The sequence below is a fragment of the Carlito syrichta genome, unplaced genomic scaffold (assembly GCF_000164805.1).
Source record: "Carlito syrichta isolate Samal-C Ts95f unplaced genomic scaffold, Tarsius_syrichta-2.0.1 Scaffold305672, whole genome shotgun sequence".
In the NCBI taxonomy this organism is placed as follows: Eukaryota; Metazoa; Chordata; class Mammalia; order Primates; family Tarsiidae; genus Carlito; species Carlito syrichta.
Genome location: NW_007249768.1, coordinates 339999 through 365426, shown reverse-complemented (window position 1 = coordinate 365426; position 25428 = coordinate 339999). Strand labels below are relative to the sequence as shown.

The window sequence follows — 25428 nt, the reverse complement described above, 5'->3', positions numbered from 1 at the left end:
CGGCCCCTGCGACCTGCCTGCTGCTTCTCCCACTCTTCTGCTGCTGCCAGGCCCTCTCCCCTCCTTCCTTCATGCCCATACGACGGACCTAAGACTTCCCCGACCAAGTGTCAGCCCATTGTCCACTGGCCGTGGGAGCCCACGCACCCTGTCCTTTCTCTGGGCCTCGGGGCGGCCCTTAGGCTCCTTCTCCTGCAGCCCTGCCTGGCCCAGCTCTCCTAGGGTCTCTACGGTCTGTTCCCTCGAATCTTGCTTGGAATCCTCTTTTGGGTATCTTCTCGCTTTTTCTCTCCTAGTCCCTGCAGCCACTCCTGGCAGTGCTTAGTAAGGGCTCACTGACTACCAGACCTCCAGTACCTTCGCGGTACTAAGGGTTCACTGACTACCAGACCCCCAGTACCTTATGTGTCCACCAGGACAGGCAGGAAGTGAAGAACACCGCCTCCACCCCATGCCTAGTGCTACGCTCCCCAGGAAATGTTTTTTGAAGGAATGAATGCACGCGAGTGAATGAATGAATGAATGAATGAATAGCTGTTATGTGATCCTTCGGCACAGGGCATGGGGCCTTCATTCTTCCCCCGAGTAAACCGAAATCTGGTCGGGAAGTCTGCTGGGAAGTCCAGCCCAACGTCCTTACCTAGTCCTCCACAGATGCCACCCACAGACCCCTCTGTTCTCTGTCCTTCTCAGCAGAGAAGCACACCTGTGGCGACCCCAGCAGGGAGGTGAGGAGCAGGACCACTCAGAGGCCCACAGGTGTCTGGAGACTTTCATCTTTATATTAAAAAATAAAGAAATGCCAAAACTGAGTTTTCAAAACGGTGGTATATTCTAAATGTTTACTTTTAACAAATGAACACTTTCAGTGCACACACAGAGAAATACAATTGTGCCATTCACGAGGTAATTGCAGTGTATACAAAAGAAGAACCTTAGTCCATGGCATGCTCCAGGCAGTGTCGTCCAGAAATGGGACATGAGTTTGAAATCGGATGACGAGTAGCTCCTTTTGAACATGACTGTGTCATCTGGGGAGACAGTGAGACCTTGGGAATCTTTGGGTGCGTGTGGTCCTGACTGAATCCTCACCCTGGCTCCGTGGGATGGGCCCTGATTGGAGGATCCCCCTTCCCCCTAATTCAGAGTGGTGGCCCAGCCCAGCCCTCTTCCATTGCAGGGTGGCAGCCAGAGGGGAGAGCACAAGGGCTCGGGTCAGGCTGACCAGAGGGGCCAAGCACACCCCCGCTGGCTGAGAGTAGCACAGGCTAATGCCAGTCCCCTCCATAGCTGAACCCAGAGGCCAAGCCCACAGCCTGAGTCCCGGGGCAGAGCTAAGTTTCTTCCCCCTGGGTCAGAGGACAGAGGTGAACCTTACCTTTGGAAAATGGGGATAGGCATACCATTGTCCTGGGGCTGTCAAGAAGACTGAGTGGAGGTAGGTGCTTGCTGAATAATATTCTGCTGTATGGATGACCGCATTTTGTTTATCTAGTCAACAGTTGGTGGACATTGGGTTTTTTCCATTAAGAATACTACTTTTTACTTTTATGAATATTGCTAATGTACTTTACTGTGAATACTACTATGAATGTGTGTGTACAAGTTTTTGTGTGGACATATGTTTTTATTTCTCTTGGAATTGTTCTCTGGAATTGTTGTAATGGGAACTCTATGTTTAATTTTTTGATGCGCTGCCAGATGTTTTTCATAAAGTGGCCAGACCATTTTACATTTCCAACTGCAAAGTATGAAGGTTCGAGTCTGTCTACATCCTTGTCAACACTTGTTATTATCTGACTTTTTCATTGTAGCCATCCCACTGGGTATGAAGTAGTATCTCGTGGTTTTGATTTGCATTTTCCTGATGACTAATGATGTTCAAAGATCTGTCTGTGTGCTTCTTAACAATTGGCATGTCTTTCTTGGAGAAATATCTATTCAACTCCTTTGCCTGTGTGTGTGTGTGTGTGTGTGTGTGTGTGTGTGTCGGGAGTCTTTCTCTATTGCCCAGGCTGGAATACAGTGGCACAGTCTCTGCCATCACATTCTCAACCTACTGGTCTCAGGTGATCCCTCTACTTCAGCCTTAAGTAGCTGGGACTACAGGTACACACCACACCTGCCTGATTTTTTTGCCTCATTGTAGAGATGAGGTCTCACCACGTTGCCCAGGCTGGTCTCAAGCTCCTGGGCTCATGTAGTCCTCGTGCCTCTGCCTCCCAAAGTGCTGGGGTTACAGGCATGAGACACCACACCCACATTACCCATTTTTAAATCGGGTTATTTGTCTTTTTATTATTGAGATGTAAATTGTCTTTACCTATTAAAAATACAAATACCTTATCAGATTTATGATTTGCAAATATTTTCTCTCATGGTATGGGTTGTCTTTTTTTTTTGAATTAGAGTCTCACTCTGTCACCCGGACTGGAGTGCAGTGGCCACTCCCAGCCACCGCAGCCTTGACCCGCTGGGCTCCGGTGATCCTTCCACCTCAGCCTTCCAAGTAGCTGGAACTACAGGGGCGTGCTACCACACCCAGCTAATTTTTGACTTATTGTAGAAATGAGGTCTCGCCAAGTTGCCCAGGTGGGTCTCGAACCCACGGGTTCAGGCAATTCACTCACTTCGGCCTCCCAGAGCGCAGGATTACAGGCTGAGCCACCAAGCCCGGCCAGGTTGTCTTTTTGTTAGTAGTGTCATTTGAAACACAAAAGTTTTTAATTTTGATGAAGTTCAGTTAATTTATTTCATTGTTGCTTGTGGTTTTGGCTTTCTTTTTGATTTACTTATTTCTTGAGAGACAGGGTCTTGCTGTCACTCAGACTGGAGTGCAGTGGCGCAATCATAGCTCACTGCAGCCTCAAACGTCTGGGCTTAGCGATCCTCCTGCTTCAGCCTCTTGAGTAGCTAGGACTACAGGTGTGTAGTCTAATGCAAATCAAAACCACACAGAGACACCATGCCTGGCTAATTTTTAGAAATGAAATAAAATTTGTAGTAGAGACAGGCTCTACGTTACAGACAGTGGTCTTGAACTCCTGGCCTCAAGCAATTCTCCCAACTTGGCCTTCCAAAGTGCTGGGATTACAGGTTTGAGCCACCTTGCCTAGCCTAGTTTTTCATTTATTTTTATTTTTTGAGTTGGGGTCTCACACTGCTGCCCAGGCTGGAGTGCAGTGGCACAATCATGGCTTACCACAGCCTCAAATTTCTGGGTTCAGGCAATCCTTCAGCCTCCCAAGTAGGTGTGTGCCACTGCCTGACTAATTTTTTTATTTTTTATTGAGACAAAGTCATGCTATGTTGCCCAGGCTAGTCTCAAACTCCTAGGCTCAAGTAATCCTCCTGTCTCAGCCTCTCAAAGTCCTGGGATTACAGGTGCAGACCACTGTGCCCAGCCTTCCAGCCTAGTTTTAAAAATATATTAAACATGTATGATTCCAAATTAAAAGGTGTGCTCAGAGTTGTCTCTGCTCCATTCTCACCCACCGTCTATAGGTAGGCATTTAAATTAATTTCTAGTTTTTATCATTCCTATGTTCATTCTTGCAAAATTAAAAACCTTCTCTATGTTCTTACACAAAAGTGGCATGCCACAGATTCTCTGCATTTTTCTTTCTTTTGCTGAGTAAAGCCTGGAAATCACCCTCATCAGATGCCCAGACCCTTTCTCCACAGTCGTCCAGGTGTGGATGTGCAACTAATAGTTTATCAGTTGGTTCCCTACTGAGGGTTTCTTGGGTTGTTTCCAGCCTTTTCCCGTAAGAAATCATGCAGCAATTAATAGCATCCTTCTGGACTGTGAAGGCGTGTCTTTATGATAGACTCCTAGAAGAAAGATGGTGGGCTGAAATTTCAGGCTTAAGTCATCGAGTTGGCTGTTGCCCGACCCTCCGTCACAAGGGTTGTACTGTTTCACATTCCACTGGCGATGTATGAGAGTGTTTCCCCCACAAGCTCCCAGACAGAATGTATTGTCAAGCTTTTTTTTGGTTTTGGTTTTGGTTTTGGTTTTGGTTTTTTTGAGTTGGAGTCTCACTCTGTCTCCCAGACTGGAGTGCAGCGGCCGCTCCCGGCCACCGCAGCCTCGACCTGCTGGGCTCCGGCGATCCTTCCGCCTCAGGCTTCCAAGTAGCTGGAGGCACGCTACCACACCCGGCTAGTTTTTTTTTGATTTATCGTAGAGATGAGGGCTCGCCAAGTTGCCCGGGCGGGTCTCGAACCTGCGGGCTCAGGCAATCCACTCACCTCAGCCTCCCCAAGCGCGGGATTACAGACTGAGCCACCGAGCCCGGCTGTTGTCAAGCTTTTTTATTTTTTGAGTTGGAGTCTCACTCCATCGCCCAAGTTGGAGTGCAGTGGGATGCTCACGGCCACACCAGTGTCGACCTGCTGGGCTCTGGCGATCCTTCCGCCTCAACCTTCCAAGTAGCCAGAACTACAGGTGCGCACTACTGCGCCCGGCTAGTTTTTTATTTTATTGTAGAGATACAGTCTTTCCAAGTTGCCCGGGCTGGTCTCAAACCCATGGACTCAGGCAATCCACTCACCTCAGCCTCGCAAAGTGCTGGGATTACAGACTGAGCCACAGAGCCCAGCCTTCTTCTAGTTCTTATTAGCTGTGAGAATTCCTCTTCTCTCAAGTGTCTCTTCAGATCTTTTGCCCATTTTTTAAAAATTAGGTTGTCTCTTTTAGTCATTAAGCATTCTTTATATGTTCTGGGTACAAGTTTTTAAAATTTATATTATAGATAACTTCTCCTAGTCTGTGACTTGTCTTTTCATTTAAGTGGTATCCTTCCAAGACCAGAAGTTTTAATTCTTATAAAAAGCAAATACATTTTTTTCTGTTCTGGTGAGTACTTTTTGTATCCTAAGAAATCTTTGCATTTCTCTTATTGTAGGTAAGGCTCAGCACCTTTTCTCATGTTTTTGGACATTTGTCTATCTTTCTTCTGGGAACTGTCCATGCTTTTGGCCTGTTTTTAAAAAATTGGTCTCAGGCTGGGCACAGTGGCTCAAGTCTGTAATTCCAGCATTTTGGGAGGCCAGGGTGAGAGGACTGCCTGAGCCCATGGGTTCAAGACCAGCCTGGGTAACTTGGTGAGACCTCGTCTCTACAATAAATTAAAAAAAAAATCAGCTGGGCATAGTAGCACGCACCTGTAGTTTCGGCTACTTGAAAGACTGAGGTGGAAGGATTGCCTGAGCTCAATAGGTAGAGGCTGCAGTGGCCATGAGTGTGCCACTGCACTCCAGCCTGGGTGACAGAGTGAGACTCCAACTAAAATTTAAAAAAAACAAGCACAAAAAGTTGGTCTCTTGGTCTTTCTCTTCTTGATTTCTAAGAGCTCTTTGTCTATTAGGAAGGTTAGCCCTTTATAGTACATTGCAATGTTTTCTCCCAGTTTGTAGCTTGTCTTTTTTACTTTTCTTATAGTGTTTTCCCATGCAAAATGACATGCATGTGTTCTTACAGTCCAGTGTCTCCAGTTCTCACTGCTTCTAGATTTTTAGATCATAGGCTTTCCCCACTCCCAGGTTATAAAGAATCCACCCATGTTAGCATCTAGTATTCTTATGGTTTTGTTTTTTATTTTTTATTTATTTATTATTATTTTTTTTTGAGTTGGAGTCTCACTCAGTTGCCCAGACTGGAGTGCAGTGGCCGTTCCCGGCCACCGCAGCCCCGACCTGCTGGGCTCCGGCAATCCTTCCACCTCAGCCTTCTAAGTAGCTGGAACTACAGGCGCATGCTACCACGCCTGGCTGGTTTTTTGATTTATTGTAGAGATGAGGACTCGCCAAGTTGCCTGGGCGGGTCTCGAACCCACGGGCTCAGGCAATGCACTCACCTCAACCTCCCAAAGCGCAGGATTACAGGCTGAGCCACCGAGCCCGGCTGGTTTTGTTTAACATCTGGATCTCTAGTCCATTTGGAGTTGATTCTAATGTGCAGTGTAAGGCACGGAATCCATTTTCTCTTTAACCAAATGACTATCCACTTCTCCCTATGTCATTTATTTAAATGTGTCTTTTTCTAATGATTGGAGGAGAGCACACTTCCCAGCCTTTTATCACTAAAAGCCTAGACTTCCACATGTATGTGGAACTTTGCTTTGCCCTGGACTTATTCTGTCCCATCAGCATGTCTGTGTGTCCTCCTAAGGATGCTCCCTCTTTCTCAGGGACTTCATGACACGTCTCAGCATCTGCTGGGGACTCCTCACCGTCAGAGGTTTCCTAGGTATCCCTGTTTCTTTGTTCTTCCACATGGACTTTAGAACCAGCTCAGCAAGATCCAGAAGAGATGCTTGTTGGTTCTTTTAAATCAAGATTGTGTTACATGTGTATATTCACAAGTTGGCATCTTCATTGATGTTGAATTGTTCTGTGCAAAAAGAAGGGACTTCTCCATTTGCCTGTACTTTTATGTCTTTCCTAGTAAGATTCTTGCGAAGACTGTAGGACTTCTTCTGATATTCCATGTAGATTTTTGTACATTTAATGTTATGCCCTAGTATTTTTTCAATGCTTTTATGAGTTTTTCCTTCTTTTTGAACTGCATGTTGTTTATACTGTATATGGGAGGGGCTATAATTTGCTGATGTCAATTTCATATCTTGCTGTCTTACTGAATACTCTTTCATTTGTATTCAACTTAGGATCTATTTTCTTGAATTTTCTAGGTGTGCTGCTGTCTACAAAAAGAGATCACTTGTCTCTTCCTTAGGGGGTGAACATTTAAAAGATTTTATATTACATATTGCCAAATCTCCTTTTAGAAAACATGGCACCAGTTTACATTCCTTCTGTGGTAGTGTGTTGCCATGCTCTTGCCAGTACTGAGTACTCATAGGCTTCTGAAACTTTGCCTATTTACTGCAGTCTTCACTCAGTGAGAGGGCCATCCCCTGTGCCCCTTCCCCAGGCCAGATACCCTGCTAGAGACACAGCAGGGAACGCACAGATCTCAGGCCCCCTCTGGGAGTCCGTGTTCCAAGAGGAGATGAGGCTTGTTTCTTGAGGCTTAAAATGAAGGCTGCGGCTGCCCTCTGAGCCCAGCTGATAAGAGATGGCCAGGCTGTCTTACCCAAGAGCCTGTCCCTGGCCAGGGACTTGTTCTGGAAAATCCCTGAGTGGTTATATAAAATCCATTGCCCTGCCCTACTTCTGTAGAGCTGTGTCACTGCGAGCCCTCTGAGAGTCTTGCAGGATCCCCTGCACAGCCCGGGCAGGGCAGCAGTGGCAGCCCCACTCCAGCAGCTGCATCTGTCCAGGAGCCATGGGGCAGCCAGGTGCCCTCCTGGGCCCATCCTAGGCCACCTAGTCCCAGTAGGGCCGCGCACAGAGGGACCCCATCAAATGGATCGAGGCTCTCCACAGGCTTCCACCACCCTATAAAGGCTACCCCCAAAGCCTTCCTGTACACAACCCCGTCCGCTGACGCTGACACCAACCTTGCCCTGCCGAGGCTGGTGATCCCCAGGAAGCTGGGCAGGAAGTGCCAGAGGACTTGACCCGCATGGCTCACCCACCCTCATCTTCCTCCATCTTGGCCCACTGTCCTTCCACCTCGGCCCCCTCCTCCACGCAGCCTGTCCGGCACCGTCACACACCCATACTCCCGTCACTGAAGCTTACTTGCTGTGTGGTCCTGGGCAAGGTACCTTACTCTCTGGGCTTGCTTCCTTCTGTACCTCATAGGTAGATGTGCGAAGTGAAAGAGGGAGGACTCCCAGCAGGTCTGCACGGCGTGTGGCAGCAGGAGGGCTCTGTGACCATGTGTTCATTGAACGGGAGGGGGGAGACTGGGTGGGGTGTGTCAGCAAACCCTCCAGGGGCCCAGCTTCTTCCACCCAGAGATCAGACCCAAGGGCTCCAAAACGTAACCTTTGTTAGAAACGTGGCCACCCCGCCCTGTCCTGCTAAATCCCGCCCAAGGGGCATTTCCAGCCACACTAAGAGTGAGCGCAGTGGGGCGCTGACCCCAGACTGGCATTCCACAGCCTGCCTGCTTACTCTGGGATCTGAGTCTCACTGTGCAGTCCCAGCCTGAGGTTAGTAGACAGAGGGGCCGTGAGGGGAACCTACCACCACCCTTCAAGTTGGGCACTGGGTCCTCGGGAGAGAGGAAATTTCCTTCTCTTGTATTTATTTTCCACATCCTTGCCTCTGAAAGCCAAGCTGGTGTTGATATTTACCTTGGCCAGGCCTCCTGTCTCCCTGGGCCAGCCGCGTGTAAACACACTTTTCCTTCTCTCGCTCTGTAGCACTGAGGTGGCCTTTTGCAACCAATTCTAGGAATCTGGAAAGTCTGAAGGCGTAGGTTCAGGGACCAGCCCACCAGGCAGCAGGGTGCGAGGGGCCCTGGGACCTGCTGTGCTGGCCTTGCCCTTCCTCCCGGGGGGTGACTTGCTGCAGGCCGTAGAGAATGAGTCCAGGTCTGTGCGGCCAGGCAGGGCCTCTCCAGAGTCCTCCACTCCTCCTCCTAGCTGTGCTGTGGGCAGGCCTTGCTCTGCCCATGTTCACACCAAGGGTCAGACTCAGAGGACACATGCGGAGGGCCGGGGGCAGGAGCTGGCTGTCGTACTGTGCTGCCCGGGCCCTTCTGGGGCTGGTGGAGAAAGCCTGCTCTCGGGCTCTCTGGCGTTAGTCCAGGAGTGTTGTCACCTGGACAGCGTGTGTAGTGGAGACGTAGCAGGCGCCAGGTGCAGAGTCTCTGCCCTCCCCCAGCCAGCCTTCTGAGGGCAGGTAGACAGCAAAGAGAAAGCAGTTGAGATGCAAGATGGAGTGGGGGGGGTGGGCCCGAAGGCAGGGCGAGCAGGCCCAGGCAGAGTCAGGGATGGCCCGCGTGGACACACGAGAGGCGGGGCGGCAGCACGCAGGTGGCCACACCTCAGCCTGCCACCAGCTGGCCACATACCAGTGAGGCCTTGGGTGAGGAAGGTCAAGTCCGAGACTCGGTTTCCTTGTACCGTGAGCCGGCCGTCCCTCCGTGACAGGGAGCTGTGAGGGCAGCTGCAGCCCGTGGAGCATGCAGGCCCCGTGCAAGCGGGAGCCGCTGTCCCCGCTGCCACCCTCACAGCTGCAGTTTAGAAACAGCGTCGTGGGCACCACGGGGCCGTGGAACAACATGGCTGAATCTCTCCCTTTCTCCAACGCAGATCTGGGACATGAGCGACGATGAGACCATCTGAGGCGACCCCCTTGGGTGGGGCCAACTTTTCCTGGCTGCCTGCTGAGGAGCGCGCTGTTGCCAGAGCAGGACTGTCTGGGCCCCGCCCCTCTGGCCCCCACGGACCTGCCCCCGCTGCCCGGAAGCTACCGGTGTTCTGCATTACTCGTGATTCATGATCCCACCGGTGCTGAGCTAAATAATAATCTTGGCTTTGGCACTGATCCGGGACTCGGTTGCCTCCATGTGCAGTTCTTTTTTGCTGTCGTCACAAGTGTTCGATATTCAGGCTCCCGGCATTCCTTCCCCTTGGCCCCTGGAGTGGCACGGAGCAGCTGGGGAGCCACGGGGCAGGTAGCACCCGTCCCCAGGATGCACAGCAAGCCCCACCGTGGCCCCCTCCTGTCCTGGGCTCCTGTCTCCGTATCCAGTCCCTCTCCTGGGGGGCACCGGGCTGGCAGGTGGGTCCTTGCGAGCACTCGGCAGCCTGGCCCTTGTGGAGAGGGAGGGCGGCGAGGAGCAGGGAGGGCTCGTCTGCATACAGGACCGAGGGCACCACACTTGTCCTGATGACCCCGAAACTCCACCATGGACAGTTAGCCACCCAGATGGCTCTTCTGCCTCCCGGCCTGTCCTCAGCTCTGGGCATATCATCTGTGACTCCCTGTTCGAGGCAGGCAGGCCCCTGTTCCTGCCTGGAGCGGGTCTCAGGTGCCAGGTCCAGGCAGCTCCTGGACGAGCCTCCTCCCTGCCCTGTGCACACTCCAGACCCAGAGACCCAAGGAAGGCCAAGGCTGCCCCCCTCACATCCCTGAGGTGCCTCCTTGCCGGTGGCGTGGAGGTTCTATCTGTAGCGTGGGGTGGCTGGCCTTGTGTCTGGCTCAGCTGGCCAGGCAGTGAGAGGAGCCCAGCGGCTCTACCCCAGGGCACGTGAGCAAGGGCTGTTTTCTCTTTATTCTGGGTTAGTGCCTCTGTGAGCCCATGGAGTCAGGTGTGGAAACCCAGGAGATGGCACAAGCTTGGCATCTGTGACACCATGCCCTATGTGAAGGCATCACAGCCCCTGGTGTGGCACAGGGGCCAGAGGCACCCTATCCACGATTCCATTTTATTCTTACAGCTTCAGCTTTTATCTCAGGCCCAGACCCAAAGTTCAAATTAAGTCTGGGGCTGACTCTCACAATAGGAATTCTGCAGGGTAGATCTGAAATGATGCTCTTCCTAGAGCAGAAAGTCAAACGACTGCTTTCAGCTCAAGTGGGGCTTAAATGGGGGTGATCCCACACAGAGGTGCAGGGCCACTGAGTCGACCCTCGGGCCCAGGGCCTCACAGCTGAGCCCCCGGGGCCACTGCCCGCTCAGCCTGGCACTGTGACTCCGGGATTGAAAAGCCACACATGTCGTCTGTGGTTTAAGAGCACTTTATTATTGTTCTTAAGGCTACTTTTAAGTACAAAAAAAAGATGGCCTGCCAAACCTTTTTTTTTCTTCTTCCAGGAAAAACAGGCCACCGAGAATGGTATATTACAGATTTACAAACATGGAGAGAAGGTCAGAACGCACTGCAGATGGCTCGGCTCTGGGAAGAACTTCACGGAGCCCCTTCTTAGAGCAGGGAGGGTGCTCTTTCTCAGTGAAGTGTTTGGTTTTCTGCTGCTCCTCTGCCCGAGGTCCCCTCCAGGGTACTGCCTATCCCAGACAGGTCAGTGCACCAAGGACCCGGTCGTCAGCACCGCCAATCCCGCCCAAAGCGATGCCCTCGTTCACTGGTAAAGAGACCCATCCCAGGAGCGTTCTCCACCGAGCCAGTCAGCAGTGGGGTTGTTTTCCTGTTATAACGCTCAGTAGCCTGTAGCAATAACAAACTAGTGGCTATTAATGCAGATGCAGTGTTCTCATAGAATAACTGTGTTCCTGCACTTTTACAGACAAACTACGACAAAAAAAGATCAACTTTTTTTTCCAAACAAAAAAATATGAATGATTACAATAGGAAAGGGAAAAATTAAATAGCTACATATCATTATTAACAAATTAATTGTTCTTCAAAAAATACCTACAAATTTCTCTGTACATTCTTTACGCACAGCGTAATGATGGTCTTAAAGTTACCTATATAAAAAAAGTGTTCTCAACGATTCTTCCTACAGAAAATATAGGGGCCTGAACGCCAAAGCTTGGAAGCCCAGGAGAGCGGGGTGAAACGCGTGCTGGGGCGAGAGAAGGGCTTCGTTTCTGCTTTCGGAAAGGCCTGCGGCCACTCTGTGACCACAGGAGCCGGCCCTCCGGCCTTTCCACCTGGTGCCAATTTTCAAAGTTCAACGGCTGAACGGTACTGTTCTCATACCGAGAACCAGCCTCGAGGCTCCCGTGGCGTGCCTTGCCAGTGAGGTGGCCACGCCGTGGGCCCTGGTCAGGTGACACTGTCACCCGCCCCCTGGCGGCCAGGCTGGACGGCACCCGGGGGGTGGGGGATCGAAACGCTCATCGACCGGGAAGAGGAGCAGCTGTGGGCTCCCACAGCCGTGCCATGCTTTCACCTAGATTCTAGTTAGTGGCTATTAGTAGGGCGAGTGATAATAAATGCGGTCATAACTGTATAGAGTCAGAGGAATGTATACTGCCTTGGCCCCAGCGTACAAGGAAGCTTACAGAATACCATATCACAGATTGTCAGGAATCTGCTGTTCAGCCAAGAATGCAAAAGAGCAGTTTCTGCATCGAGGAAGACACAAGCCCCACCTCCCCTGGGAGCCTGTAACAAAGCAGACAGGAATGCAGAAAATAACGATGACGCCAGCCTGCAGCAAAATCTCCAGCAAGCGACGTCGAGGCTTTCGACTGCTCGACTGCTCATCACGAGGGCCTGCCAGGAGCTGGCTGTCCCCGGCGCTACTTGTGAGTAAAGTGAACATCAAATACAAATCTTAGAGTACAACTGTACCAGCAGTAAGTATATCTAGGACTGTAACTGACAAAAATAAACTAATTCTGAAAAGAAGATAGTAAGTGTTAAGGTTTTCGCTTACTGTCTATACAATTAATAGAAACCAGCTATTTTTTTCTCCATTAAAACATGCATCACATTTAAAGCACTATGGGATCCTCCAACCTCAGCTCTAAGTCTAACAAACTGCAGTGTTCAGAGAAGGTAAAATGCCCGTGACTGGGAGAGTCTGCAGTCCAGTTGCAAGCACCTGAAGTCTAGAGAGAGAAAGACCTATAACCTGTATGAGACTTCCCCTTCCAAAGCTGTTTTGTCTAAATAAAAAAAAAAAAAAAAAAATAACAAAACACACAAATGGTCAGAAATGTCATCCTTAAACCCTTTGTTTTCAGCAGTTTGCCCTCAGAGTACTAGCATCACACATAAAGTTGTCAGGCAGGCAACTTTAGTCCTCCAATAGTGCAAATCAGACACGACAGTCCTCTTCAAGTATACACACACACACACACACACACACACACACGGACCGAGCCGAGCACAATGGAAGCTGAGCCGCACACACCCCGGTCTCGAGAAGCAAAGGGAAGAGCACAAAGCATCTGGGTCACCAATGTGGTCATGGCTTGTGACGGAGAAAGCGCGTGTGGGGTCCTGACCCCGTTGGGGCGGCAGACCTGCATCAGAGGTTTCTTTGGTAACTGAGGCAGGAAGTAAGGATGCTACATTAGACAGATGTTCCACACGTAGTTCCTGCTATCATGTTTGAGGGCCCCCTTGTACGAATACCAAGCAAGTACAAAAACAGAACAGAACAAAAATCCCAACATGGTTTTTGCGAATAAACCATCCCTTCCCCTCCCACCCCCACCCCCCCACGATTTTTTTCCATTTTTTTAAAGCACTGACTGTTCAAAGCTCAGGCAAACCATGCAGATCCACGTGCTGCTAGAGGGAGGCGCTCCCTTCAGGAGACCACGGAGGGAGAGTGACTGTGGCTGACCATGTGGGCAGAGGGGCTGGCGGGCTGGCCCCTGCGCGAGGCTGACTCTGGGCTGCTGGATGCGCCATCCTTGGCCGCCTTGATCTGAAGCCATGTGTCACCCAGCGCTTTGGCAAAGTGGTCGTCCACAGAGCCCGTGATGGACACGGAGTTGGGCGCCGGCTCGGGCTCCTTGTAGTTCTTGCCCAGGCTCCTGCGGAAATGCTCCTCCACCACGGGGTCACAGGTGGTAGCAGCTGCGGGCAAGCAGGAGAGCAGTCAGGGCCCAGGGGGTGGCGGGTGGCCTGTATGTACAGCACCCTCCCTCCGGGTGGCTGGGCAGGGTGCCGCGGTCAATGCGGGCTCTGGAGACAGAGGGCCCACCTTTCCCTGGCTTGGCTGGGCATTTGGGCAGGTCCCTGCTGAGTCTGTAAAAATGGTGACATATCTACCGCAATGAGCCGGGGTCTGAGTTCAGAGAGAAAATGTGGCATTAAGCTTAGATAACAGTGGCACCTGTCCCCCCAGCAACTAGAGCGCGAGGCTCAGGGTAGGTTGTTCCTCAGGCCCTTCCTACTGAGCCACACATAGCGCCAGGTCCACACGGAATGTGCTCAAAAAGCGCTCTCTTCACCCTCAATCAGTTAAGCAAGGCTGGGATGAGGGGCTGTAGCAACGGCAGGGCACAGACAGGTGAGGGGGCTGGGACACTTACCGCTCGGTGGCCTCCGGTAGTTGGCCAGCCCAGGCGCAGCACAGCCGCTGTGTGCGATGGGGCAGTGTGAGAGGTTGCAGTTGCGGGCGCCGGCTGAGGCGCAGGTGATCACCGAGGGCCGGTTCTGTGGAAAGGGGGGTCTTAGCGCCCTGGGGAGCCCTCCCAGTACCTCCCCGCAGGCCCTTCGGGCTCTGTCCCAGAGCCCATCCTGACCATCTGCAGCCTCCTACTTCAGCCCTAGAGGCCAGATGCCAGCCAGGCCACAGAAGAGCGACTCCAAGGGCATGTGCTCAGCCCACTCCTGAGCTGTCCTCCTCTGAGTGGTCATTGCTGTTTGGATCCGTGGGGGAAAGGGACAAAGGCTCAGCCAATAAGACTGGGTCCCCTCTCCCGAATCGAAGCTGAGATGAACCATGCCCCTCCCTGCCCCCGGGGGAATCGTGGCTGGAGATGGCAGCCCAGCCCCTACCAGTGAGGTCCCGAAGCCCTTCCGCCACGTCCATGCTCATTGTGCTGTGGGGATTCTTAGAGCCACCCATAACCTTTCAATTTACTTGAATCTTTGCTTAAACCAAAGCTAGCTTAAGTTGGTTTCTAAGAAGACCATGCAAACCATGTGGAGGGAGAAGTGGAGGAAACACACCCAAGCATGGGAACGGCACAAACCTCCCAGTGCAGCTGCGCCCTCTCCTTCCCTGTCGCCCCACAAGGGTTTCCTGACCACCACCATCTCCTCCCCTTTGCATACCTGCTCCCCCACCCTGCCAACGGTCAGCCAGGCAGGCCTTCTGACCTCCAGTAGTGCAAACAGTCATGACAGTCCTCTTCAAGTACACACACACACAGACCGAGCCGAACGCGCTGTGGAAGCTGAGCCACACACCCCGGTCTCGAGAAGCAAAGGAAAGAGTACAAAGCGCATGGGTCACCAATGTGGTCATGGCTTGAGTCTTTCCTTATGCCAAAGCTAGCTCAAGTTGGCTCCAAGTTGACCATGCACACTTGAGGGCAGGGGCCAGAGAGCTTGTCTGGAACCGCAGGCCTTGGTGTAGCACCTGGAACCGGAAATACATGTGAACAACTGGGTTTCCTCAGGCTCCCACCAGGAAAGGTTCCTCCTGATGCCCCTCGAGGACAAGATGGAGGAACATGTGGGCTGAATTTCAAGACCACCAGTGAGAGGCTGGCTGACGCGTACTCCAAAGGGACCCGAGATGACAGCACCATCAGCCACAAAGAAGTGGGTTTGTCCTCCTTTTAAAGAGTCGAGGCAGTAGCCGATATAAAGACACAAAAGACTTCACACTAGGCCACCTCATGATGGGGAATGAACAGGATGACAAAAACAGATCCCAGGATAAAAACATGGATCAACAGAGGCGGACTGGGATTCAACGAAAGGACCTGCACTCGAGTCTAGCAAGAACTTCCATACAGCCAGGCGGGGGAGCCGCACAAAAGAAGAATTCAAGCTCTTGCTCGTTGCTCAGCACCAAGGGCTTTGCATGACTGCCAGCTCGCCATTCACTGGACCACTGGGCAGGACTCAGGCGAGGGCCTTCACCACTCTGGGCTTGTTTCAAGTGTGAGACGGAAAAGGGCTGTGCGGGGAAGAGGCTGGGGATGGACTGAGGTGAGGCGTGGGGCCTGGGCCGTGGCTGTCGGCAGGAGTCCTCTGCAGGTGTGGTCGTGCCACCCTGGAGGGGAGGCTGTGGCACGGAGCGCCCCCTTTTGAAGGGTCTGCTCAACCCTCGAGCCTGTGATCTCTCTCCCACTCCCCTCCCAGGGATGTGCCCACCCCCCAACGAAGGTGAGGCTGTGGCTGACCCAGGCTTAGCCAGTCAGACTCCGCAAGGGGTCCAAGTTGAGCCTGGCAGTCGGGAACAGAAACCGGGAGCTGTGGCACGGCCACACCAGGCTGGCCATGTGGGTGGAGAGGCAGACAGGAAAGAGGATGCAGAGACCCAGATGTGCAGAGCCACCGGAAGGAGGAGGACCTGCCCTCTGACAGCTGTCCAAGGCAAGGACCTGTCTCTTCCTGAGCCTGGCTGTACCTATGACCTTGGGCTCAGGGAGAGGCCCCAGGGTCCTCCCAATAAATCTCCCTTCATTTTGTGGTCAAGCCAACACAAGTTGATTTCTGTTCTTGGCAACCAGAGTCCTGACCAACACAAATGTCAGAAAGTGGGGACACACTGTGGGGTGTTGGGAGGAGGGATCAAGGAAGATGAAGAAACGGACGCTTAGGCTGAGGAGTAAGTAAGCTCAAGTCTAGCCATTAGGTCAGCACCGTCCAAAGGGAGGAAAAGCCACAACAGGAGAGACTGCTCCCTCTCCAGCAGGGCGAGACAAACAACTGGTATTCACTCGGTCATCCTTAGGACACCTCCTGACCTGGGATAAGGGAATGCCCTCGAGTGATCACCTCCGGATGTGCAGTGTCCATTGCTTGGGGCACCCTCATCTCCCCAAAACCCAGGCGACGGGGCCTGTGAGCGCTCCTGACATGCTGCACTGCTCCCTCCCTCTCCAGAGCTCAGCTGCAGCACCTGCTCCTGCCTCTGTGGCTGAGGGGGAGCTGGGGCTGAGGCCTGGAGTCGCTCCTTCGCCCAGGGCAGGCCTTCGCCCAGGGCAGGCCTTCGCCCAGGGCAGGCCTTCGCCCAGGGCAGGCCCGTGCCTCCGTGACAGCTTGTGAGGTGACTGCTCCAAGCCCCTTCCACAGCCTTGTTTTCCAGGGGCGGAGAATAAAAGCTAGAAACAAGTCAGCTGCTGGAGGTGCTGCAGCAGACAGACGGTGGCAGGGTCAGCATGGGCTCAGCATGGGCTCTCACTCACAACCTGCTCACCCCCACCCCACCCACCTGACTCCTACCTGGAAGGAGGCCACCCTGGGGAGACAGCTCACCATGGAAGCCATTCCCCAGGCTCCCCGTACTGGGGTTTTAATGCTCAAGCTCAGCCTGTCCTTCCTTGTCTGCTGCTGTGCTTGAGGCCACCCTCCTGGTATCTTTAGATCTCTCTTCAGAACACTGTCTCCCCTCCCAGCTGCCATCACAAAACATGAAATGGGGTGACACTTTCTGCAGCCTCCCCAGACAAACCTCTCTGGGAACTTTTTTGTCCCAGTTTCCAGAGATCTGAGTCACATTTTCCACCACACAGAGGAAGGCTTCCGCCATGTCTGCCCCACAGGGCTGCGCCTGGCCCATCCTGCCAGCCTGCTGACACAGAGCTTTGCTGACGCTCCAGGAAGCCCCCTCCACGCTCTGAGCTGTAGCATGACACGGACAGGAGGTGACTCCCAGGAAGGACTGGGCGCCTCGGTGCTGCCAGAGAGCAGGTACCGTGTGGCCCAGGGCTCAGGAAGCGTGTGAGCAGAGCTCAGGCTGGAGGGGGCAGACCAGGCCATGCCACACCCCAGGGAAGACGCGTCATGAATGGCCACAAAGGAGTGAGTTCGCCGACTGGCAGCCAGGTGAGGAGGCTGGAGTCCCTCGGCCCTAGCCATCACAACAGCTCCGGACAGCCGCTGTGCCTTCCCAGGAAAGCGGGCAGCCTGGATGTGCTCCACGCCCCTGACTTTGTTCTGAGTCCTGCCAGGAACCCCGTAAGAACACAGCTGGGGAGTCAAGGTGCTCACGACTGCAACAGCGGCTCTGAGGCCCCAGGGTGTGTACCAAGGGCGGAGGAACCGCTCCTGCTGGGCATGGTGTGCACAACCAGGCCCACTTCAGGGCACGGTGGAGGGAGACTGACCAAAACCCAACCAGGAGGTTCTCAAGAGCCTTGCAGAATCAAGGAAATCTATCATCCAAGGAAACACCAAAGCTTTTAGAAGCACCAGGGAAGGCAGGGCCCACCAAGGGCCCCTGGCCCGTGAGCAGAGACACTTTGTGAGGGTCACAGCTCATTTCCTCAGGCCACCATGGGCCAGAGGCTGGACACGAGTCCTCCGAGGTTAAACTTCCGAGCTGAATCCTGTCCCCATGCCCCTTCCGACTCACTGCCGGTAATGACAACAGCCAGAGAGCAGAATTCCCTGTATCCTAGAAATAAATTCCTTACAGCTCGCTTACATCAGCGAGAACCAGGTTCCTCTGCCTGCATGTGTCAGCCCTGGCTGACGGCCCCTACCGCAACGCCTGCGGCACCTCACAAAGCAGGCCAACCACCTGCCCAGGTGGGCTGAGCTGGGTCCCTGTGGGTCTGCGGCCCACACCCCTCCCCTCCGGGCCCTGCTGCCCAAGAGCACGGTCCTCGCCTCTCACACACGTTTTTCTGACCAGACTGTGGGCTCCGTCAGGCGTGACCGTGTCTCACCCACACACCTCTGGCTCCCTGGAGCTTCCCAGAGCACCTGGTGCGTGGTCGGCGCTCACCAGTGTTGAGGAAGAGAACAGCCGTGAACTCGGCCCTGGCTCCTATCAGAAGGTATCAAGGGCGGGTGGTTCATACGCTCAACTACCATAATCTGTCCTCCAACCTAACACCGAGCCTGCTGAGAACAAAGGCCGGATCGGGGTTGGCCAGCTTCTAGTGTGCCCTTGTGCATGGCAGCAGTCGGTACCATGGTGTTAAATGGAAGAAAGAAGCAAACAGGATCCTGATGCCAGGCTTGAGGGGGGACGGGCAGCTATTCAGCAGCTTTCCTGAGACGCCCAAGCACCAGAACAAACCTCCCCCAACTCCCAGAGCAGCAGTTACTGACCAGATCAGAGACACACAGACAGCTGGGCTGGGGCTCAGCGGGGCCAAGCAGCATCACTGTCACCCAGCAGCTCTGGACGGGCTCAGACAAGCCTCAGTGGTGCTCAGTGGAAGCGCAGGGAGCCGCAGGGATGCAGCGGGCTCCTGCAGCTGAGTGTCACAGAGCCAGAAGCTGAGCTCACCCCTCGGCCACACCCAGCATCTCCCCAGCATACGGCATCTTCCTCTCTCTGTCAGTCCTAAGCAAATCCTGACTGTTGACTGAGACCGTTAGGTCACAGACCCCAGGAGCTGGGAGAGAAAGCTCACGCAGTGAATCTGACCCTGCTCAGTGCCGATGCCTAATCTTACTAGAGGTTTCCCTAGGAACCCCATTTTTAAAAAGATTTTTCTTCCACAAAGTGTGTTTATTAGCTAGTAATTTAATTTCCTATTTTCCTTTACTAGAAAAAAATCCCTATGCACCATTCGCAGGTTTCTGACCAGCGTGAGCTCATAACCACCATGACCACTGACTCTGCAGGGTCCCAGCCCTAAGCAAAGCAACCTGACATTTAGCTTCGCCCATGCGACCTTATACCAGGTAGATGCAGGACTCCCATGAGGGTGCTACATGGATCCTAAGAGAAGCAGGATTGCCAAGGAAGACTGCTGGGAGAAAAACTCTACCCTAGACCACCCCGCACTGTGGAAAGGAGAAGACGAGGCCCCAAAGACATCGACCACCTTGTCTGAGGCCAAGAGTCCCAGGAGGCGAGGCCAGGCAGGTCCAGGTAGGAATCAGCTGCAAGGCGAGGATGCCTACTTGGCTGCTCTCTTGTCCCCAGTGCAGAACTGGGGGTGCAGAACCCACAGGCATCTGCTTGCTGGGTCTTCCCAGCACCCCCTGCCACCTCCCTCACCCCTAAGGGCCCTCTGCTCAGGGCTGTCCGTGCAGCTTAGCCCCCCAGACCTCCACCCCCGGACTCACTCTCTGCCACCCTCCCAGACAAAGGCCCACCTGCTGCCGCTCCCCTGGGGTCAGTGTGGGCGACAGGCCGGCTGGCCTGCTGGCATCCAGGCTGTTCTTGGTCAGTGCAAGGGGCTGCTCCATACTGAGGCTGGGGAGGGATGTGTACAGGTGGCTGCCGTGCAGGCTCATGGTGGGGGCCACAGCACGCTCGATGGGGCTGCGGCTCCGCTCCCGGGGGTCTTTCCGGCAGTCTCCATTGGCAGTCTTGCTCCTGAAAGAGAGGAGAGAGCACTCAGACAGGAACACTTGGCACCTTCTGATGGCAAAGGGATACTGTGTGCCAGGTGCTTCACGTTGCTCATTTCATATAACTTTGACCTTGAAGCCTAGATCGTGAAGCTGGTCAGTACGCCAAGAGCCAGGCTGCTGGCCAGGGTCAGCCTGCCTCCCGACCCCTGAGCGCTGACAGAGTCTGGCGTTGGGGCCCTCCAAACAAAGATGGAGAGCCCGCGTGGTGGCGTCCGCCTCCTGCCTGCCTGCCTGCCTGCTGCCACCCTCCACCCCACTTGCTTGCAGCCCAGAGCTGACGTGCATGCTCACGACTACCCTGGTTGGACAAGGACCTGCCATTGAGACAGGATGATGAGTAAAAATCACCAGAGCGTCCTGCTGCCGGGTCCTGCTCTGTGACCCCACAGGCATCTGCTCGCTGGGTCTTCCCAGCAGCCCTATGCAGGCAATGCCACAACGACCCTCTCTCCAGACAAGCCTGGATTCAGAAGTACCATGACTGGCCCGCACTACAGGGGTGGGTAAGTGGTGGCATTTGCTCTGCTCTACTGTGTGCAAGTGCGGCCAGGACAGTCTGGGCTTGCATGCACCTCTTCTGTCCAGAATACACGGCAGGTAAGAGGGGGCTTCCTGGAGCGGCTTGAAGAAGGCCCATCACCAGCAGGCCTGTGTGTCTGGGGGTCCCCGAGAGCCCTGTGGCCCCCAGATGCCTCCATCCGATGCGATCTAGCCTGAAGGCAACACTCTACGTGCATCTGGGAGACGGGGACCCAACACCAACACAGGCTGGGACCCAGAGTTCACCTGGTGAGGCACAGCCTGCAAAAGACCACAGATGCTGTTCGGGCTCAGCCCTGGTCTGTCTCCCCCAGCCCCATTTATCTGAGGGGACTCACGGTTCTTTCAGCTCAGGGTCTGGCCCTTTAAGCCCACCACATCACTGCTGACACAGCAATCTTTCTTGTTTTCATTACTAATGAGCAAGTCTTTTAATGTGGTGCATAATGACTTTAGTGACTTTGCTTTAAGAAATGCAAATTATTCTCAGAGTCCCCAAGTAGCCATCCTTTCAGCTCAAAGTTGGACGACCTGTCTTGCCAGCAGAAAAGCTGGGCTAGTGCACAGCGACCCTACGGAAGAGGAAGCTACTGCCCACCCACTCGACTGGCTGGATTCGACGATACAGGATGTGGCACTTCATAGCACACGTGCTCACAGGCAAGTATGTGCGTGTGACAGGAATGCCTTTTAAGAACGATGGATTAACTCGCAGTTGTGAGAAATAACAGAGCAACCCTGTGTGCCCTCTCCCCCTGCTTCCAGTGGCGACACCTCGTAAAACTATCGCACGATATCACACCAGGATGACGAGACAGCCCCCTGACCTTATTCAGGTTTCCTGTTTCACTTGTACTCACTTCAGAGCAACCTCTTCATAAAGCAAATCCCACCACCCCAATCCCTACCCCCAAGTTTGGCAGTTCAGCACCGTCCTCAGTGCCCCCTGGGCCTCACCACCTTTCTATCCTTGTCTCCGGCTCCACGCCCCAAACGCGGTGCCCTGTAAGTACAACCGTCTACTTGCCAGTCCTCAGATAAGACGATAAGACGCGGTCACTCCATGCCTCTGTGGCTGAAGCTATGTTCACCCCGCCCACCTCTCCCTCCCTCAGCCCCCACCTGCCACCCACAGCTGCAGTGTTCTACATCCCGAAGTGCGCTGTGCATGCCTTAAAAACAGAGCAATGCTGTCTTCACCTGTGCGCCCTCGCCCGCACACCCGAAGCTTCTGAGGGCACAGCGTCCCGTTCAGCTCAGAACCTGAGCTGCCTGCGTGCAGTGGGTACACGGCAAAGGGGAAGGAACGAAGAGAAACAGCACGCGGGTGTCTGGGGAAGGAAGGCAGGCCTGGTGGACAGGGCACTGCAGACAGGGAGACTCGTGGGGAGGTGGCGGGCCGTGGAGCTGACTGCTGGGGTGCACACAGCCTGCAGCCTTTTCTGGTCAGTGTCCCCGGAAGTCCCCTGCTCCTGCTGCCCTGAACAACTGGGCACTCGGGAAAGGGCACTCGAGGCAGCACTGGAGGGCCCGGCTGCAGGCCTTGGTCCTGCATGTCCTGCCGTACCATCTCTCGGCATGCCCCTCGGCTGGTCATGTAGTGCCACTGAGGTCTCTCAAGCCTGGGAATCCTCGTCCGTAAGCAGTCATCGTTAAGATCCACCTCAAGGGCTTTACACGGGGACTGGAAGGTCTCCACGTGAAAACAACTGTGCTCGCCCTGTGCAGGTGGTCAGGGAACATCAGCAGGATCCAAGTCAGCCCTAAATTTCATTTCTTGATTACAGGATAATCAGCTGCACAGGACACAGCGTTTAGTTTATGGGTTTTTCCCATTTATTCTCTGGTTGGCTATACAGAATGACTGAAAGTCATTAGAGAAAAGGCGTTCAGCCCATTAGGACAGCCATGGAAGAGAATGTAATAGTCGCGCGTCTGGATGATGTGTTCCACAGAGACGTACACATCCTGGCAATTTTCAAAATGTTACAATACCAAAAAATTACTTAGTATTGAAACCAGCCTGTCCACCATTCCACTGTGGACACCATGGTGACTGAGAAGCCATTACAGGTTTCGCCAATGAATGCTGACCCCACTGGAGGGCAGACATGAGAATGTCTACTTCACGGACTTAGAGCCACTCAAGCCCGAGACACACTGGCTTTTACCTGAGTACTGACTCCTAACACAGTTTCTCAGTGTCTCATCACACATACTCATATTCAAGTTTTCCTCTACATTGGGATAAAAGTAAAATGCATTTTTTAACAGGGTAGGTAGGTGAATTGCTTCACAATCCTCCCCCCCTCCCAAAATAACACTTTCCCAGGCCACTTCCTGAACTGGGCAGGCTCGGGAGATGGATTCATGAGCTGCTCAGTCAGAATTTGCTTCTGCTGAATTTAGACTTGTTTATCCAGCCCATGTTAACTGAGCCCCTATTTTGATATAGCAGGGGAAAAAAGGCCTGGAGAGGGGTGACAGCTCACAAGTGACTGCTCTGGTGCCAGGCGTGGTGGCACGTGCCACAGGAGCTGGCAGAAGGCTGGAGAAAGTCCAAGGATGAAGACTCACCTCCAGATGGCACGGAAGAGCAGGCTAGACCTCGGCCAGCACCTTTTTCATCCAAAGTTAAGGCCACCAGTACCTGCGGAGCCACTCACGCCTCAGACCTTCCGTCCAAGGGGCACTTTAATACTGGCCAAGGTTCATCATGCACAAGGATGAAATCAGCTGCAAGTCAGGTGCTCCAACCCTGGTCACCGAGGAAGAGGTGCCAAGGGGAGTCAGACATCATCCAAGGCCGCCCCGCTGACGGAACAGAGGTGATGGTAGGGCAGCGCCACGCACACCCTGCCGTCTGTGCTCCCACAGACTTGCTGTGTGCCCATCCACACAGGGCAGTGGAGAAGGGGACTCCCGGGTACACTGACCAGAAAAACCAGTCCATCGAAAACATCACGTGGTGGGCCGATGGACCGAACAGAGACACTGAACAAGTCTGCAGAACTTGCTGGTTAATTTTAGCAAAATTATACATTACTCACATTTCCAGCTCATTCTCCTGGTTCCCGGAGCTTAAAGACAGACATTGTTTTCCACGTCCTCCCCCCCTCCCCGTGATTCACCCCGCCAGGCCCCGCCACTTCCCAAGCGTCATGTGCTCTGGGACGGCAGCTCCAAACCGCACGCATCCTGCCGGGAGACAGGAGTCCTCTTGCTCTTGCTTAGGAGGGGTCCACCCACAAAAACCCACCCTGGCCCGATGGGGCATGGAGGCCCAGGGCTGGCTCCACTCCAGGCCCCATCAGTGGCGCCGAGGGCTCTCACCCCATCCCTGGGAAGAGCTTCCGCTGCCAGCCGCTTCAGGAGAGACAGATGGAAAGAGGGGAAGAGGGGAAGATGGGCCTGTGACGCTTTCATCCAGCACGGCAGTTTCTGGAGAGCAGGGGCCACAAGCTGCTGTGCCCTCCCTGAGCTGAGAAGCCGAGCACGTTGCCAGCGTTCAGGGACAAGCAGACTGGATCCAAGCAGGGAAACCACGGAAGAGCCCAGCATGTGAAAAAAGTACCCTGCACCCATTTGTATGTTCCTCAAAAAGAGGGTTTCCCGCCTTAAACAGGGGCCCAGGGCTGGGAGCCCACCCTGAGGAACGTGTTGCTTGACAGGCCAAGAGCCTTTGCTGAGTCTCACTGAGTATTGAGGGTGACAAACTCAACTGACGAGTTGGGGCTCTTCTGGCCAGGGAGGGGAGGCGGGCATGAGACACTCTGAGGATGATTCCTGGGGTCCCCCGCATCAGCCCACTCCGCCACAGGCCCCAGGGCACAGTGAGGGAGGCGAGGCCCAGGCCGGCCCCACAGTGCACAGGACATCCTGAGGTGGCAGAGCAGCCCTTCCGGGGATCAAGGAGACAGAGGTTTGGAGCAGGAGGGGCTGGGGGAGGGGGGAGGCGGGAGGCGGGGTGCAGGGCCAGAGCAAGGGGCCAAGACACGGCCCTCTCTTCCTCTCACTGCATCAACCACGGGAGGATCCGCCCCTGGGACCCCGGCAGGGCAGCCACAAACCTTCGCTGGTCCCACCTCCACAATGAGATGCTGTCTCTAATCTTTAAAAGCGTCCTCAGAGGATGGACTTAATACCACTGAACCGTCCACTTAAACATGGGCAAAGTGGTAATTTGTACGCTGTGTACATTTGCCAAATTTGGGGAACGGTTGATTCATCAGTCGTTGACAAAAGGCCTTCCGCCCAACATGACTTGCCGATCCTGGCGCTTCCGGTGTGTGTGGCAGGCGGCACCACCCGCTTTTACAGAGGAGACGGCCGAGGTGGGAGAGATGAAAGGCTGTGCCCAGACTGGCACACAGACACTGGCCTGTGGTATCTGCTGCTCAGGGTCCTATGCCAGGCCCACCCAGGACCCTCTGTCACCATCCAGCTCTGTCCCAACATCCCAAGAGGGCTTCTCGACCCACCACCTCCCCTCTGTCCCACCTCCCCGCCATCCTCTCAGCTCCGGAGGTGCGTGGAAGGAGCGTGCCGAGATTCAGCCAAGGCCCATGTCCTCACGCTGCTCCCGGGGAGCTGCACTGACCCCTCTCGGGAAGGCTGACACCCAGTGTACGTGCTTTGTACCCTCTTTGGTGCCTGGCATGGAGTGATGTAACAGATGGGGTTTTTGTTTGTTTGTTTTTGAGACGGACTCACTCTGTCTCCCAGATTGGAGTGCAGTGGCACAATCCTGGCTCATTGCAGCCTCCTCCTCATGGGGGCTTCAAGGGGTCCTTCCACCTCAGCCTCCTGAGTAGCTGGGACTACAGACACGTGCCACCACACCTGGCCAATTTTTGCATTTATTTTTTAGAGGCAAGGTCTTGTTATGTTGCCCAGGCTGGTCTCGAACTGCTGGACTCAAGCGATTCTCTTGCCTCCCCAAGGGCTGGGATTACAGGTATGAGCCACTGAGCCCAGCCCCTAGATGTTTTATTACCTAGCCACCATTGAATACATGAATCACAAGCCGGGCTCTGTGGCTCAGCCTGTAATCCCGCGCCTTTGGGAGGCTGAGATGAATGGATTGCCTGAGCCC

The 25428-nt window shown here is 53.9% G+C and overlaps 1 protein-coding gene across 4 annotated transcripts in view; it reads right to left on the bottom strand.

Annotated features, from left to right (window-relative positions):
* Positions 1-10589: 10589 nt before the first annotated feature.
* Positions 10590-25428, bottom strand: part of VGLL4 (vestigial like family member 4) — a 183580-nt gene continuing 168741 nt past the window's right edge. For 3 of the 4 annotated variants that reach the window (XM_021714560.1, XM_008062212.1, XM_021714561.1), the window contains 3 exons: positions 19533-19755; positions 13826-13949; positions 10590-13367 (listed from right to left, as the gene is read on the bottom strand). In XM_021714560.1, the coding sequence (XP_021570235.1) occupies positions 13096-13367; positions 13826-13949; positions 19533-19755 (619 nt within the window). In that variant the 3' untranslated portion in view covers positions 10590-13095. Of the gene's footprint in view, positions 13368-13825; positions 13950-19532; positions 19756-23383; positions 23570-25428 lie in introns of those variants that run through there. The other variant, XM_021714562.1, reaches the window with a different exon arrangement.